Below are 17,391 nucleotides of genomic sequence, written 5' to 3' on the forward strand. Positions count from 1 at the left end.
GGCTGATGATCAGTGTTGCTATCCCTGCAGCATATAGTTTCGGTTTTTCCGTACACGCCCGAAACCATGCGCTTTTTGTCGACTCCCTTGTGATTGTCCCTTGTGTCGCGCAAAAACTTCTAGACTGCATCATGAACCAACTAGGCCAACAACAAGTTTTAATTAACCAAACTTTGAGCCGTGATATTGGTAAAACTGCACATAATATCGAGGGAAAAAAGTATACCGTGTAATTTAGACACTGCTCTAGCTGACAGCAGTCATAATCCCAAATTAAAAAAAAAACTGTATACATACAGACCAAAGTTTCCCTTTAAGCATATTTCTTGTTTGTACCCCAGCCAATATCAACAATTCTTGTTTGTACCCCAGTCAATATCACATTCAAAATACCCCGTTGGAATTTGTCCTATCTTACAAATACCTAGGAGTTCACCTAACCTATGATCTATCATGGAACATGCATATTAATTACATTCTTTCAAAAGCTAACCGGTCTCGGTTACTTAAAACATAACCTTAATTCTGCCCCATCTTCTCTTAAACGACGGACATACGCCACGCTTGTTCCGCCAATTCTGGAATACGCTTGCAGCATTTGGAGCCCTCATTATCATTACTTAGCTGCCTCATTGGAAGCAAGCTCCAAAACCGAGCTGTTCGTTTAATTTTTTTCTGATTACTCACGTCATACCAGTGTAACTAACCTTAAAACTCGTGCCGACCTTCATTCCCTTGAGATACGCCACAGGGTATCAAAGCTATGTCTCCTGCACAAAATTTACTACTCGCCATCACTTCTCTCTCAACCGTTTTCAGCCCACATTGATAACTCGTGTAAGATTAAACTTTTTCTTGTAAGTCGATCATCCTTGTTTTTCTGCTCGTTTTTGCCATCCGCCATTGCTGACTAGAATGGCTTGCCCGATAACATTGTTTGTCAACGTACTCAAGTTTTTTTTCGCCAAGATTTAGCTACTTTTTGGGACCCTTGTTGCATGTCTACTTAAGTGTGGTTGATTCTCTTGTTTTTGAGCTCTGTACTTTTGATTTATTCTGCTTTGTAACCCTTCCCCCTTACATAATGCCCCTTGAGGGCATGTAAGGTATTTAAATAAATAAAAAATATTTCACATGCTGCGATACTGCGGCCGAAATGATTGCCGCTAGCGGTGCTACCGCAGCGCTAGCGGTCGCAGCACCACTAACGTGGAAGAGCTATTCCACTAACGTGGAAGAGCTCCTAAGCTCGAGCTGTTAGCTTTAATGCATGGTAAAGTTGCATTTTATTCTATGCAGTTAATTTGTATTTTTCCGGTTGAAGGCCCATAGGCTTTCAACTTTATCATAGAGCGAGACAAAGCGTACGCCTACGCTTTTTATTATCATAGATGCGGTGACCAGTGCTGCACACTTGAACCACCAATGGAACTACCAAAGGAAAACATAATATCCAAAAGTTAAGATCTTCAGAGGTGCTGCTGTTCATAGTTTTTTCAAGGACCACTTGTATTGTTGATACAGCAGAGCTTCTCTCGACAGCAGCTGCGGGCGACGTATATGAGGTTGAGCAGACTTAACCGCAGCTCACCCCTTCGATCGACTTTGAAGGCCATGTACCTGCAGCTTCACCTGGGCAGACCATGGAACCTGAAGCTAGCTGTCAGGTGCAGAGGAATAAGCTCCAGGCTTCCCAAGCAGCTCAAATGTTCTACAAACCCCCACAGAACATCCTTTGTGATTAGAGGAGGGGATTGAGGTAAGGGGAGGGGCACAAACAGACACGAGAGAAACATAAGCACTACCATTTGCAATCGCCACGAACTGCAATTCACAGCGCCTGACACCGTTCGGGAAAAAAATTCTTGCAGTCTATGTATGTAGTTTGACATACCTTTTTACAGTTTTTACAGAAGTACCTCAGGGATATCCTGTCAGATAGAAGACAAATCTGTCTTAATATCTGCATCTAAGAAGAAAAGTTTAATATTAGTTGTGAACACTTAGTGTAATTGACGTGCAGTAAAAGAAAAGCTACTACAATATTTCATTTTGCAATCTGGGCACCTTGATCTCTCATCTCTGCTCTTCAAGGCCCAGGTTGCCTGACGTTCATGTTGCCTTTGTGCTTCCTGCAATCATTCTAGCTCGTTCACGTTCTTTGGCACATTCCAGACGATTTCATGACTGCATCATATTTCCTGTACCTGCATGCGTATGTCGCTGTGAGGCGTCTGTTTTTATAGGAAGCCGAAGAGGCTGCTGGCAGCGTAAATGAACTTGAAGAATATGTTCATGTCAATTTGCAACTCCGTGATATCCTTGCTCGGTGTTATTCTTTCGGATTATATGCAGCTGGGCAAGGTGACCACAATGTAAACCTCCAGGAAAGGTTTGTGCACATTTCTAGAGAAACGTTTGTCTAACATGCACTTTATGTGTGTTTTTTTTCACAGGAAAAAAAAAGTAAGAGAATCTGATATTTTTCGAGAAAAGATTGCAGTTAATGGCACCCGACAGAAGGGGAACAGCCTGGAGGAGCGGCGCATTTCACTCGAAGAGAAACGCCTTGTCCTTGAGAAGTGCCTGGCCTTCGACAGAAAGCATGAGCAACAAGTTCGTGAGTGGGAGGAAGAAAAAAAAGAGAGCTCAAGAAAGGGCAGAAAGAGAAAGGAATCATGCAAAGGAATAGCACTTTTTCTCGCACAGCAGGAAGTCATGCTGGAGCTCGTGCAATCAATGATTGCTAATAACTTCAAATAGACAGCAGGCTTTGAGTTTTCACTTTTATTTGTTTAATTATCATAACATAAATACTTAAACGAATGTAAAAATGGACGCTCCAATAAAGATTACAATAGCCGAAGAATTTGCTCAAAAGAAAACAATAACAGCATATTTTAACTCGGAACTCAGAAAATGACTAGAAAGGCCACTTTATGGTAAATGAACAGTGCTCACCAAAATTATATAGAACACGCCAACTGTATAACCTCATAGGCACATATTTGACAGCAGCTAAAGAAGTGCTGCATGAAATAGCGCCTAATATGCAACACTTAAAAAAACTAGAAAGACCACATTTAGGCAAATTTACAGTGCCCACCGAGCCTATACGGAAAGGCAAATTTACAGTGCCCACCGAGCCTATACGGAACACGCAAACCGTGTCTTATTTCATGAGAATGCTAGCCACGACGGTTGCATGGAGGAAACACACCAGCCTACGAATATCCAGTTGGTTTGAATGTTGGTAGAGATACCCGCAATCTAACGGAGGCTACTAATAAGATAATTGTTGTTGTTTACGGGTTTTATGGCGCAAGAGCTCCGATGGCCATACTGCGCCAAACTAGGTAAGCTGAAAAACACTGGTAAAAGTACATTCACTAGACTAGAATTTGGCTATAATTTATGTAAGATACCTGTAGTTTTGAGGAAAGCTAAAAGACGTTCAAGTGATATGAGAGGCTGCTCCCCTAGAAATAAGACAGGGTGAAATGGGATGTTGTACTTGAAAAACTCGGAGAAATAGATCTTGTATTGTTGTAAAAGGCCACGGCAAAGAAAGAGAACATGCAGAACAGATAAAGCTTCCCCACAGTGCTCGCATATCGGCGGTTCCTCACCTATAAGCAGGTATTGATGGGTTAGGAATGAATGGCCGATTCTCAGCCGGCACAGGAGGACTTCGTGGAAACGATTTTTATTATACGAGGTTTCCCATGCACCAAGTTCTGGCTTGATGACATGAAGCTTATTGTTATCGGCTAACTTCCATTCAGATTGCCAAAGTTGCGAGAGTGAAAATTTTACGGACGCTTTAAGGTCTTGGTAAGGTATGCAGACATTCGATGGTAAAAGGTTCTGTGAAGAAGCAGCTAGTCTATCTGCAGCCTCGTTGCCTGCGATGCCCACATGGCTCGGGATCCAGCAAAACTCAATGTCCTTCCCACCAGCAAGTCCCTGTTGAGCTCTGGCCCGTACAAGTTGAGTCAACTTATTCGTAGTTGGTGTGATAGAACATACTGCAGTAAGAACACTTTGAGAGTCTACAAAAAGAATGGCTTTCATCACTTTGTTCCTGATTATATAGTCAAGTGCTGCCAGAACACCATATAGTTCGGCAGTAAAAATGCTGGCGACATTGTGAAGTCGAGTAACATGGGTAAACGAATTTGAATAAACAGCTGAGCCGACATACATTAAGGACTTGGCACCGTCAGTATAAAACTGGCAGTAATGTCTGTATTTTTCTTGCAGAGCTAAGAATTCCTGTTGTAGAATGAGTGGAAAAACATTATGTTTATTAAATTTTGTAAAATACCAATTGCAAGCTATTTGTTTCATATCCCACGGGGCAGTATGATATGCACATTCTAGGAAATGGACACCCTCACGTGGCAGGTTAAGGGAGATACGGAGACTCTCAAAACGAAGGCTCAAGGGTCGAATAACAGTTGGTTTATGCTCGAAAGTACGATAAAACTTAGACTCTCGAATACTATTGTGGGCTGGATGGCTGGGTTCTGATAACACCTTGTAGGCATAAACCAAACTTAGATACTGCCGCCTTTTTTCCAATGACATTTCATTGGAGTCAGCATACAAGCTTAAAATAGGAGATGTTCTGAAAGCACCCGTCGCAAGGCGCAACCCAAGGTGATGCACAGGGTCAAGCATTTTTAAGGCAGACGGCCGAGCAGACGCGAACACAACAGACCCATAATCAAGGCGCGATCGTACAAGAGAGAAGTACAAACGAAGTAGACACCTCCTATCAGAACCCCAAGACTTGTGTGAGAGGACTTTAAGAATGTTCAATGTCTGCATACATTTCTGCTTTAGCCGTTTGAGATGGGAGACAAAACTAAGCTTACTGTCAAATATCAATCCCAGAAACTTATGCTCAGTTCTAACTTCGATGGTATTTCCATTTAACATGAGAGAGGGCTCTAACCAGAGACCCCGCCGTAAAGAAAATGGAACACAAATAGTTTTTTCTGGAGAAAACTTAAAACCATTCTCGTTAGCCCATTTAGTCATTTTATTTATGGCTAGTTGTAGCTGCCTTTCACAACTAGACATATTACATGATGCTACAGAAATTTGAATGTCATCTACGTATAATGAATATGATACTGAGGAAGGTATGACACGACAAAGAGAGTTAATTTTTATGGCGAAGAGGGTGACACTCAGTACTCCACCCTGAGGAACACCATTCTCCTGGAGAAAGCTGTTGGATACTGTCGTGCCTAACCGTACACGGAAGAAACGTCCACTAAGATAGTTTTTTATACAATGAAGTAATCTGCCGCGTACTCCATACATGAACAAGTCACGTAGGATGCCATGCCTCCAAGTGGTATCGTAAGCCTTTTCCAAATCAAAAAAGACAGATACGCAATGCTGCCTATTCACAAACGCCTCTCGTACAACAGTCTCCAGCCGGACTAAATGGTCTATGGTGGAACGTCCTGATCGACACCCACATTGATTTACATTCAAAATATTGTGTTGCTCCAGGAAATAAACAAGACGCTTATTAATCATCCTTTCAAACGTTTTACCCAAGCAAGTAGTCAGTGCAATCGGTCTGTAACTTGTAGGAAGTGAAGGATCTTTTCCAGGCTTTAGTAACGGAATTATTTCTGCCTGCTTCCAATCGGCGGGGAAGTGTGCATTGTTCCATAGTTCATTGAAATATGTCAGGAGGGCTGAGAGTGACTCCTCCGATAAATGGCGGATCATCTCATAATGTATTCGATCAGGACCGGGGGATGAATGCTTCCGGATTTTGAGAGCCATTTGAAGCTCAACCATTGTAAACGGCTGATTATACGGTGCAGAGGCTCCTCCTGCCAAGCTGACTTTCGTTTTTTCCGCATCTGTTTTAAACTTCAGAAACGCTGGAGAATAATGAGATGAGTTTGAAACGGCTGCAAAATGAGCACCCAACACATTTGCCTGGTCATGTAAAGAGCTTACAGAGGGAAAAAGAGGTACTGTAAAGCATCAGTATTTGCCTTCAACCTTGTGCAGTCGGTCCCACACTTCCTTTGCTGGGACATAACAGCTTATAGAGGACAGATAGCCTCTCCAGGACTTCCTCTTGGCCTGTTTCCTGGTCCAACGAGCTTGGGCCCTATTTCGCTGAAACTCTATCAAATTCATGAATGTTGGATATCTGCGAAATATACCCCATGCCTTGTCCTGTTTTTTCTTAGTATTGGAACAATCATCATTCCACCATGGTTTACACTTTTTGGGGATGCTAGAGGAGGTTTGAGGGATCGAGCGAAAAGCGGCATTAGTGATCTGTTGTGTAATGTATGTGGTGGCTTCATCGTGTGTTAAGGACAAGAACATGGAAGGCTTAAGCTCTGCATTTAGGTTGAATAGACTCCAGTCTGCCTTGTCAAGTTTCCGAGGGGTACGTTTCATAAGGCTTGGAACTGAAACAAGACTCTCCAGAATGATTGGAAAGTGGTCACTTCCAAAAGGATTATCCAAGACTTTCCATGTAAATGAAGAAAACACTGAAGGGGATGAGATGGAAAGATCGATAGATGTAAATGAATTGTGAGCTGCACTGAAAAAGGTTGGTTTTCTCTTATTCATGAGGCACAGCCCAGATGTTAATAAAAACCGCTCAAGGACTCCACCACGTGAGTCTTGGCGGGCGCTACCCCACAAGGGGTGGTGAGCATTAAAATCTCCCAAAAGCAAAAAAGGGTGAGGAAGCTGTGCAACAAGTCTTTGGAGATCATGAAGATGCAGTGGAATGTTTGGTGGAATATAAATAGATACAACAGTGATGAGGCGATCCAAAAGAAGGCGCACAGCCACTGCCTCAAGGGGTGTGCAAAGAGGAACCTGCGAGCATGCGACTCCACTTTGAACAGCCACAGCTACTCCACCTGATGCATTTGATGAAGGGCGATCTTTTCTAAAAAGCTGATGGCGACGTAACACTGAATTATGATGATCATTAAGATGTGTCTCTTGTAAGGAGAGAGCTATAGGACGCAATTCGTCCATGAAAAAATTGACATCATCAATATTTCGTAAAAGACCGCGGCAGTTCCACTGCATAAAAGTAAATTTAGACATTATTCTAAAACACAGTTAAAAGAAAGTAAAAGTAGTAAAGGACAAGTAAAAGTAAAACCTTGACTTTGCCGCGCAGGGCAAAAAAGAATGTCCTACGTCACTTTGGAGGGGTTACTGGTTTTTTGCTCTTATGCTTAGATTTAGCTGTCTGCCAGTCCATGTCGTCTTGATCAGACGCTGGCGCAGACACCTCACTGCTGTCATCCATTGCCTCCGCCTCTTGGGACGGGGCTTTGGGTAAAGCTTTGAGTTGGCTCGGAGCGCGGGGCTGCAGGCCCCGGCCACGACCTGATCCAGCAGAAGAGGCAGCAGGTGTGTCGGGCAGTGCACTGCCCGACTCCACCCGTTCCTGTCCCTTTTTCGATGTAGGAGCGACAGAAGAGACATGCCGCTCCTTGGAAGAGGATGCTCTCTCCGACGAGTGCGGACGAGAGCGTCGACTTCCTTCCCTGGAAGGGGACCGCGGAGTGCGGACGGGCACGACAGCTGCAGCTGCCGGCCTATCCTGAGAAGGGGGGGTAGCTTGTGCACACTCTCCGCCAGAACGGAGAGGCTGCTGCCCTGAAGGTGCAGGGCAGTTAGCACTCTTGCTGGAATGGTCGGGAGACCGACCTGCTGAAAGTGCATGCCCAGGGAGCTGAATCTTCAGCTTGGGCGTGGGGGACTGCAGTGGCTTCCCATTGTCTGGAAAAGACGTCTGGGTTGCCACTGCAACTTTCAGTGGTGCAGGCCCCCGCTGCACCACCTCCGCGAAGCCGCCTTTTTGCAAAAACGCAAAGCGACGGCGTGCCTCTGGATACGAGAGGTTTTCTTTTACTTTCAAGGTAAGAATGGCTTTTTCATCTTTCCAAGTTTTACAAGAGCGGGAATACGCAGGATGGGGATTGTTGCAATTGACACAGTTGGCGTCGTTAGAGCATGTATCTGCTTGATGGTTAGCCTGACCGCACTTCGCACAAGTGGCTTTTCCTCGGCAGTTCTGGGATCCATGACCAAATCTCTGGCAGTTAAAACACCTGCGAGGATTTGGCACGTAGGGCCGGACTCTACAGTGAAGGTACCCAGCCTTCACAGCCTCTGGCAATGTAGTGGATTCAAAGGTAAGAACTATGTGCCTTGTTTTCCGTTCTTGGCCGTCGCGGCGCAAGGAGATACGCCTTGCCGCTACAACGCCTTGGTCGGAAAGTCCCTCAACTATTTCACTGTCTGAGGAGTCAAGGAGGTCATCCTCAGAAATGACCCCCTGGATGGTGTTTAGGGTGCGGTAAGGTGTAACTGTGATTTTCTGGTCAGATATGGAACTTAAAGCAACAAGGGCAGCACTCTGCTGCCTTGATTCGATTTCAACAAGCAGGTCGCCAGAGGGCAATTTCTTGGCCTTGAATTTCTTTCCGACAGTAGATTCAAGTATCTTGGCTACAAGGAAGGGAGAAAACTTTGATAGTGGTTTTTCAGTTTCAGAGTGCAGAACCAAGAACTTTGGGAACCTAGCAGGAGTAGATGGTGTGTTGACTGTGGTTGGAACTTCGGTGCGGCCCCTTTTCGGGGGCCGATCGAGGAAGGTTTTTGCACGAGAACCCATGACATGGGGAGGAACATTCAGTGCCCGGGTGCACCGCCCACCACGGAGCCCAACAAGGGGGTAGGTAATGTGCCATAGCAAGAAAGGCTTGGCTGACACAATTACACTACCAGTGCTGCCCGGGCACTATACCCTAGTGTGGTTGCAGGGAAAGGACCTGTTTCCACTCAAGGTTGGCCCTTGCCGCCTAAGAAGGTGAAAAAGGAAGGAAGAGAGTGTAGAAGAAAAAAGAAAGAGGTGGGAGGAAAAGTGAAAGAAGGAAGAAGAGGGTAGAAGAGGCGACTGACTGAATCATCCTGGTCGGGCCAAGCCAGGACACCCGTCTACGAGAAGCAGAGGTCGAAGCGGTGTATTGCCTCACCCGGGGGGCCCCGAAGGGTCCAAACATACCCCGGGCTCAGCTCAACCACCAGGGTCCCCTTTTCCCCGGACACGGGTTAAGCCACGCACAGCCAGGCGTGGGTGGGTAAACCCACATAGCTCGGGGTTCGCGGTGGCGCCACTCACCAAGCACCTACCAAGGCAGGTGCCCCCTGCGTGCGGGTATGGTGGCCCACGTGGCTGGGGTCCGTGGTGACGCTACTCACCAAGCACCTAGCACCTAAGGTGCAGGTGCCCCCTGCGGGGCTCGGGGTACGTGGAGACGCCACTCTCCAAACACCTGCTTTCACAGGTGCCCCCTGCGGGGTACTAATAAGATAAAACAGAGTTTGAGTGTTCCATATAAGTTTGCTGAGCACTGTACCAAGGGAATTTTAAAAGTTGTTTCCATCCCGTACAGAGGGTTTCAAGTATTGCCTCAATTTGGGTGCACGGAGCCCGAAGAGCATGCCAGTCTTGACTACCGTACAGGCGTGTATGGCAGTTAGAAAGAATTGCCCCCCAATACATTTTCCACACATCTTGCAAGTACAGCTTGTGATTCATCTTGAAGTCTAGAAATGCGAACTCGGATACCATTTTGCCGAACCCCCACTCAACAGCTTGTCGCACAGTGCTCATGCCACCGTTGAAGAACACTTGCTGTTGAGTGAGGGTGGCATCTGCGTACAACCTCACGAGAAGCCGCAGTATTGGGTATGCAGGGTCGCCATAGATACCGCACAAGCTTTTCCAACTTCTCGTAGAGGCCAGTCTCGCATAAAATGCCTGCAAAAACCAGAGAAACAAGCACTTTACTTTTGATCGGTTTTAAAAACAAAAGTTGCATGGTATTGATTTGTCAGTGTGCTCATTTGGCACACTCCATTTTGCAATGCAGTGTGAATACTGCATTACAATTTTTTGTACTCTGTAGAACAGCACACTCTTTCAGATCCCAGAAGTAAATATTGTTGCAGCAAACCTCGAAGAAACAATGGGCTGCAGAAATCAGAAGAGATAGTTTAATCGGAACATGTTACTGCAGCTTAAAGGGGCAGTCAAGTGGTTTTTGAGTTCGTGTTTTGATAATGACAGCTGAATTTAGACGCCTTAAGTATCCCTAAAAACCAAAAAGTATAGTCATACGGTGATTATTTCTTTAATAAAAATGTAATTGAAGGCCGCCAAACCTCGGATCCATCTGAAAACGAAACCACTCTCATTGGTCGTCGCACGCTTATCAAAAGGATCTCGGGCCAATGGCGTTGGACGACGTTCCGTCGCGCAGTGATCCCGAGGTAGCCGCATCGGCCGAACCTCTTTGTCATTCGAGCTTCGATCATGGCGGAGTTCTCTACGCTCGAGGACCTGACGCCGTTAGAGGTTGAAGTTCTTCGGCGGACAGCCGACCTGGGGATGATTTCCTATGACGCCACTCCGACGTGCGATGTGGACGATAGCAGCGCTTCGGAGTCATGTTCGGGTTCCGAGGACGACGAAACGCAGACCTTTTCGGGCGTTCTTCGATTTGCGGTTGGGGCAAGTCGTAACCAAACCAACGTTTGACATCGCAGCGTTACCTCTGGTGCGTGATGTCAAACGATGTCGCCACGTTGACTTTCGCCTCGGGAGAACGGGGGGAAGGCTGGTTCAGACATGTGCAACGAGCGCGTACCTACGACTGCGTCCGTTGCAACCGGAGCGACTGGAACGACCGCACTGCGCCGCGCGTACACACACCTGTAACCACTACAACAAGCGCAGCGGGTCGTCAGCACGGCGACCGCTTCTGTACGCCGCCGTCAGCTGTGTCAGCGGCCCCTCTAAAAAAGGGGACGCACTGCTACTCAATGCCGTAACAGAATATAGACATACAGTTTTCTAGTCTAAAGCTTTATTATTTTTTCTTGATAGGCTTGCAGGGTACAGCGAATGAAAAAAATAAAATAAAAAGATGCAGCGCCGTTTTGGACGATCACGACTCTAATACACGACATTGCAATAGTACAAATATCGCCACATGCCTTTTCTACGATTATAAAAGACAATGTAATCTTAGCAGCGATATAGCAACGTAGAAATATGATTTCGTGATCAGATAGACGTTGCGAGCGTTCAGGATTGCTAATACTAATCACTTTTCTCCGGTGATGAAAACGCGTGAAAATTCGTATCCTTTATACGGTATACGCGCCAGTAATACCTTGAACTTGAGCACACGCATGAAATGCGCCAAATCAGAAATCCAAGCGATGTTCGAGGACACAAATGTTTAGAAAGCACCACTGGTCGAAGTAAACAAACACGACGGCACGGGCGTTTCTGCCATCTTGAGAGTGCCGCCACGACATCGCCGCACGAGTAGGTGGATGTTCCCTTCTAGTACGTGCTGGGTTATCATAGCAAAACACGACGAAAATTCACAGTCAAGGATAGCGCTTTTACGCGGAACGATGAGCTTTCACGAGGCCGTCCATTCCGACGATCACCACCGACGCCACGTTTGCGGATAGAAGGAGCCTGCCCGCCCGTGACCGGCACGACCGGCCTGCAACGCGCGGAGATGCGTGCGCTTCCGCGCATCCCGAGGGAACGGGAAATTCACCCCCCGTGGAGGAAGGAAAATAGAAAACGTAGTCCCTTGTTTGTGAAACGATAATTGCGCTATCGCGTATTCTAAACTAGAAATATTTAACGTCTTGTGAAATTATCATGCACAACATATTTAAATGAACTGAAAATTGTTTTTTTAGCGAAACTTTAAAAAGACCGCCAAAATTTTCAAACATACGATAATTTCATTGGTCCTCGCAAGTACAGAAAAGAGTCTGCACGTCTTTTATTCCTGCGTGATTAATAGGCGTTTCTGCCTTCTAAAACTGAAGATACTCATTCACTGACACTTCCTTAACGCCATCGCACCAAAAAGTAGCTTCTCCAAAAACCGCTTGAGTGTCCCTTTAACAAAAAGTGAAAAACAAAACAGCATCTCAAGGCTTGTTATTTCAAGCACAGCGACTGGACTAAGTCATTTGAGAGACTTGCATTAATAACTGTATTGAACACATGATTTCCTCTGTGATTTGACGCTATATCTCTGTTGCAAGACTGATTATACAGTGTTGCTAGAGTTGAAATGCTGATTAATGGTAAGAGTCAATATCAAACATGGAAGCATGCAGGTCCAGAACAGCTGCACCCACCAGCATCATGCCTGTGTCCCGGATAGGGACAGTCAAGTTGGCAGATGATGCAGTTTGCACACATTATGGACTGGTACTTCAATGCGTCCAGCCTCCTGTGCCCCGAAAAGTAGATCCGCTGGTTGGTGGAAGGGCAGCACATGGGCCTGGCTGTCCCGTTCACGAAACGCCAGCAGTTGGGCAGGGGGCACCTCGGGCATGAACGGCCTGCAATAATGGTGCAGTCTTAACGAGACCTTCATGGTGGCTCAAACATGATCTGCTTTGATCAAGTGTCTTGCTTTTATATTTCATATACAGGTATACTTAAGTATTAAAAACGTTATCAAGAAAACCACGCACATTTTCACTATTCACAGCTTCCAAGGTAGGCAGTTCCATTCGTCAATACATTTAACAAAGAAGTTTCTAAAAGAACCCGCGTTGAAGGGTGTACGGCTTAATAAATTTGTTGTTTCGTTCTATCGTCGGTTACAGGTCAAAAACGAAGTGGAAGTTCCTCCCACCTCGTTCCACATTAGCAGAGAGAATGGTGGAGAAGAGGTCGGCTCCTCTTTGGCAATTGCTCTGCTAAAGTGGAAAGGGGTGGGAGGAGCTTCCATTTCGTTCTTGACCTGTCACCGACTACAGTTGTGTTGCCGAAGTGTGCATATGGAGCATATTTATTAACATCAATAGAATAACGACCATATAGTAAGATCTTTTCAATTTACTTTCTCCCATGCACAGGAAGTTTTTTTGTTTTTTTTGTATAAAAGTGTTTCATGAAATAAAATCAATAACTAAATACAGATCTCTCTTTAAGCTGTAAATTTTTCTAAATTAGTTCTGTTCAACAGTTCTGGGTAACATATTTGACCTCCTTAACTGGAAATAACAACAGTAGGCAAGAATTTGCTTGGGGGCGGAGGGGGGGGGGGGCTGAGATGTTTATATGACTTGTTGTTTAAAGAGGGGAGGGGAATCAAAATGCATGTGCATAGTACATGGTTGACCAGATATGGGGGGGGGGGCGGCTTAAAGCTCCTTCTGGCTAGGTTAGCAAACACCAGTAATGACAAGCATATTTATGTGATGCTGCGAGCTTTGATTATTGCGGGGCGTTTTACGAAACGCTGGCCAAATCACTCCAGCAAAGGGTATTTATCGCTCAGAGAAAATGTTATCATATTGGTCGCTATCAAAGTGTTTTTTTAGGAATATGAATAAAGATTAATAAACTGTGTCGTAATTATGTTCTTAATTACTTTTGGGTAACTATCTTTAATCAGAAAACATTGGTACCTTTAGGTATAAAAACATTAAGCCAGTGCACCTTACAAAAATATAAGGCACGCACGGCATCTCAGCATCCCCACACCCCCCCCCCCCCCCAAAAAAAGAGAAATTTGGACGCATTCTTAGGTTTCGGTTTTCTATCTGAACGCATCTTTGCGCCGGTGGTCCTGTTCCTCGTGGGAAAATTACTCAACTACCGCGCGTAATTTGGCCACGTGCAGTACGCTTTCTTCTACGAGCGAGGCGAGGCGATTGGGCAACGAGATGTTTAGGTGGCGCCACCTCATGGGTGCCCTCCTGTGACGGAGCTGCTAGGATGCGAGCAGACGACGCGCAATGTCAAAGCACGGAGTGGCTAGTTAGTTTGCATCTATGCCGAATAAAAACTGTATTTTTATTAAAAGAACAGGTACAACGTTTTTGTGAGTGATCTTTCTTATGAATAACAGCACCACGAAGTTGCTTTTTATATTTAAAAATAAACTTCTAAATAGTAAAAAACAAGAGAGAATTTTCACATTACAGCTTTTACGCCGTGCGTCAGTGGTATTCACAGCCTCTCTGGTATTTCTTTTTTTTTTTTTCGGATCTAAGGAGGCTGCTGCAAAAAAAGGTTTTGCATTCACCAGAGTTAATGACGTGCTGTCTTAGCTGTGCACGCGGGCACAGTTGTGTTGCAGCCCCGCACATTTGTTTTAGCTACATTGAACTTGCCAATACCGACGCTTCTATTCAAGTGTAAATCGACAGTTTCTGACGAGAAAATGCTCGTCAGCCACTGACGCTCAGCTCCTCCCGCATCGAATACGTGGCAAATAAGTTTGTCACATCGCGACTTCTGCTTCAAAGAAAAGCATACATTTTCATAAATTCTGGAATTGTCGAACATGGTGTGGCAAATTAAGATGATTTATTAATTTTCTCTATACAATTGTTACTAAGAATTGTTTACAAATTTAAAATTACTCATTGAGAAGCGCACCTCGCATTATGCGCATTTGGGCCCGCAAAATTAAACATACAAACAATAGTAACTTAAAGGTGTTCTTTCTCTTTTTTAACGCTGATATGTCACCGACTTACCAAATTTAAGACTTCGATCGCGATGGGGTCTCACATGTTTCGCATCGACCGGGTTAATAACCAGGGATTTAATTGAAACGACTCCGGAAGCCAGTCACCGCTTCTTCCTGCAATTATTTCGAGGAAATATTTGTTTACTGGTATACTAAATTTGAAATGAAATCAACTTGGAACTAACAAGAGACCATCGCTAACAGAAAACACTGAAGCCAACAGGATACACGGAATCGCTTTCAATGAAGTGTTTATTTCCGTGAGAGGATGCAAGAGGTTCTCGAAGTTCGCTTTCCAATTTCAATTTGATCAGATATTACTTTCTCAGTTTTATTTTGTCCGAAATATAATAAAATGTAGACCCTATTCGCCATGGTAGATCTTGTAATGGGGTAAAGCGCTGGATATTATATTTTCATCATCCAGCTTTTCTTACTGTGGTAGAGAACAGCACACCACCATCCCAGTGCTTCAACACCTCAGCGCCAAAAGTGTTTGTTAGCAGGACCATGCGTTTCACGATTTCAAGCTCTGGTAAAATGTCCTACTACAAATCACTTCAGCAAATGAACACAACCCGTGAAACAGGCTTCGCCGCGCGTTACCCATAAAGCGATCTGATGAGCTGAGGGATCCAAAATCTGCGTGGGTTGTCCCAGTTTACCCTTCTGGTGACGTCGCAAACGATGATAATGATAGCTAGAGAAGCGCCCCCTGTAGCTCGCGCACGCCGCCAATAGTCGCGCACTTTGACCACAGGGAAGAGGACTGCTGGCGCGAAGACGCGTTTTGATAGGACACCGAAAGTTAAAAACATACCCAATTTTTTTTTTTTTGGACTGCCGTAAAATGCTGCGTGCGTTTTTCTCAAGTTTAGTGGTTTAAAAATGCCGCTCTGTTAACGAGAGGACTTACTCTTGCGAAGCATACCAAGTCGCCCAAGCTCAGCCAGCTGTGGGTGGTCAGGTCGTCCAGCAAGTGCCCAAAGGTGCCATCTCTGTGCGTGGGCACCTCACCGACAATGCTCGACATTGCCGACGAATGACGGCCGAAGATAGGCTTCAAATCCCACCAGCAGCTTGGGTAGGCAAGTCGGCGTAGGCACATAAGGAGGGCCTCCTCCTCGCTAACAACCCCCTGGCTGCTGCACACCACCTCTGGCATCAGTAGGGCATCATTGAGGAGTCTAAAATCGTCCTTCTTAAGGCGGAACATTCGCCGAAAAGTCAGGTCGTTTATTTTGGCGAGATTCAGGAGCCCCCCACTAGACCTGTATGTGTACGGTTCTGGCTCCCGGAATTGGAGGAAAATGCCCTCCAAATCGCTCCACGACATGTTAAAGGAAGAAGCTGTTCAACCAGCACACGAAAAAGAATTAGTTGTTTATACAGCAGGAGAACATGCCCGAACATGGCGACATTGTCACCCCCTCTAGATAAGCAATTTAGCCAGTGCAGTACGACTGCTAGCCCATGGGGTCTTTCATGTGCACCACGCAGTAGTGATACACGACCGCACGCCGGTACGGTCCTTGTCCAGAACTAATCGGGAATGGGTGGCGATTGAACTAGACTTGTGCATATCTAAAATACTCTACTCAAGATACTGTATTTTAAATACAGTATCTTGAGTAGAGTATGAGTAGAGAATACAGTATCTTGGTATCTTGCAAATACTTTTGCTCGAGAGTATTTGATACTCTATCTTAATTACATTTCTGAGTATCTTGTACTCATTATTTTAAATAAATTTTTGACATTCCGCCATTTTCCGAGTTTTTCGGTGTGAAGTGGCGTGGGCATCGCACGAGAAAACGTGAACATTCTTTCGAGCAACCAAGTCCTGTTGCTAGCTTTTATCAGCTACGGTGACTTTAAAACATGGCTTTTTTCCGATTGTGACTCAAATTTCAGCCCAAAGTTCGTACAATATAGGTTTTCCCCTCACGTTCCCAAATGCGCCTTTTGTTTCCTAGAGTTTCCCCCTAAAAATCCTCAAACAAAAAGGGTGGTTTTATGGAAGTTAGGATTGCCACACTGAGGCGCAACGCAGACCGGGAAACAACCTACGACAACAGTGCAGACTTGAGTGTCAAGAAAAAAAACATGTAGACAGAAAAAAACTGTTGTGGTTGTTGTACTATCGGGGAAAAATGAAATGCGAACAGAGAAACGCGTGGCTCGCGGTACAGGCTGCGCCGCCTGGAAGTGAGCCTAGGGGTGAGGGTGCGTGTCTTACTCCGATGTGTTCACGCCCCTCGCTCGGCGCTCCCCAAGCTTCGGCAGTGCATCTCTTAGTACGCTGAAAGCTATCACCGCTATCTTTGCTGGCTCAGCGGTGCAAAGATAGCGGTGACAGCTTTCAGTGGGGAAGGGGGTGAAAACATTGGAGTAGACCATGCCGACCATGCACCCTCGCCCCTAGGCTCACTTCCAGGCGGCGCAGCCTGTACCGCGAGCCACGCGCTCCTCTGTTCGCATTTCATTTTTCCTCGATAGTACATTTGACCCTCCTATGGCGAAACGTCTAGGCTTTCTTTTGTTTATTTTCTTTCTGTCTTCAGTCCATCAGTTATTGCTCTCACGACCACTGTATGTAAGCGAACATTGATAAGCAGAGAGCAGGAGAGAGAGATTTTGGGGGTTTATGGCGCAATAGCTACGAGGCCATCTGCGCCAAACTAATTGAAGGTTTGCACTATAAAACAGGTTTTACAAAACGGCTAACCAAAAAGCTATAATCGGTATAAAAGGCCAATACTACCAAGAAATT

The 17,391-nt window shown here is 45.4% G+C and overlaps 1 protein-coding gene across 1 annotated transcript; it reads right to left on the minus strand.

Annotated features, from left to right (window-relative positions):
• Nucleotides 1-9,388: 9,388 nt before the first annotated feature.
• LOC115325846 lies at nucleotides 9,389-12,353 on the minus strand. The gene is made up of 2 exons (XM_042288538.1): nucleotides 12,265-12,353; nucleotides 9,389-9,847 (listed from the first exon to the last, which is right to left on the minus strand). Exons 1-2 carry the CDS (start codon nucleotides 12,271-12,273, stop codon nucleotides 9,389-9,391), a joined length of 468 nt encoding a protein of 155 aa, XP_042144472.1. The 5' UTR covers nucleotides 12,274-12,353.
• Between the last annotated feature and the right edge of the window lie 5,038 nt (nucleotides 12,354-17,391).

Source organism: Ixodes scapularis, unplaced genomic scaffold (genome assembly GCF_016920785.2).
Source record: "Ixodes scapularis isolate PalLabHiFi unplaced genomic scaffold, ASM1692078v2 PGA_scaffold10__122_contigs__length_95168666, whole genome shotgun sequence".
NCBI classification, from domain to species: Eukaryota; Metazoa; Arthropoda; class Arachnida; order Ixodida; family Ixodidae; genus Ixodes; species Ixodes scapularis.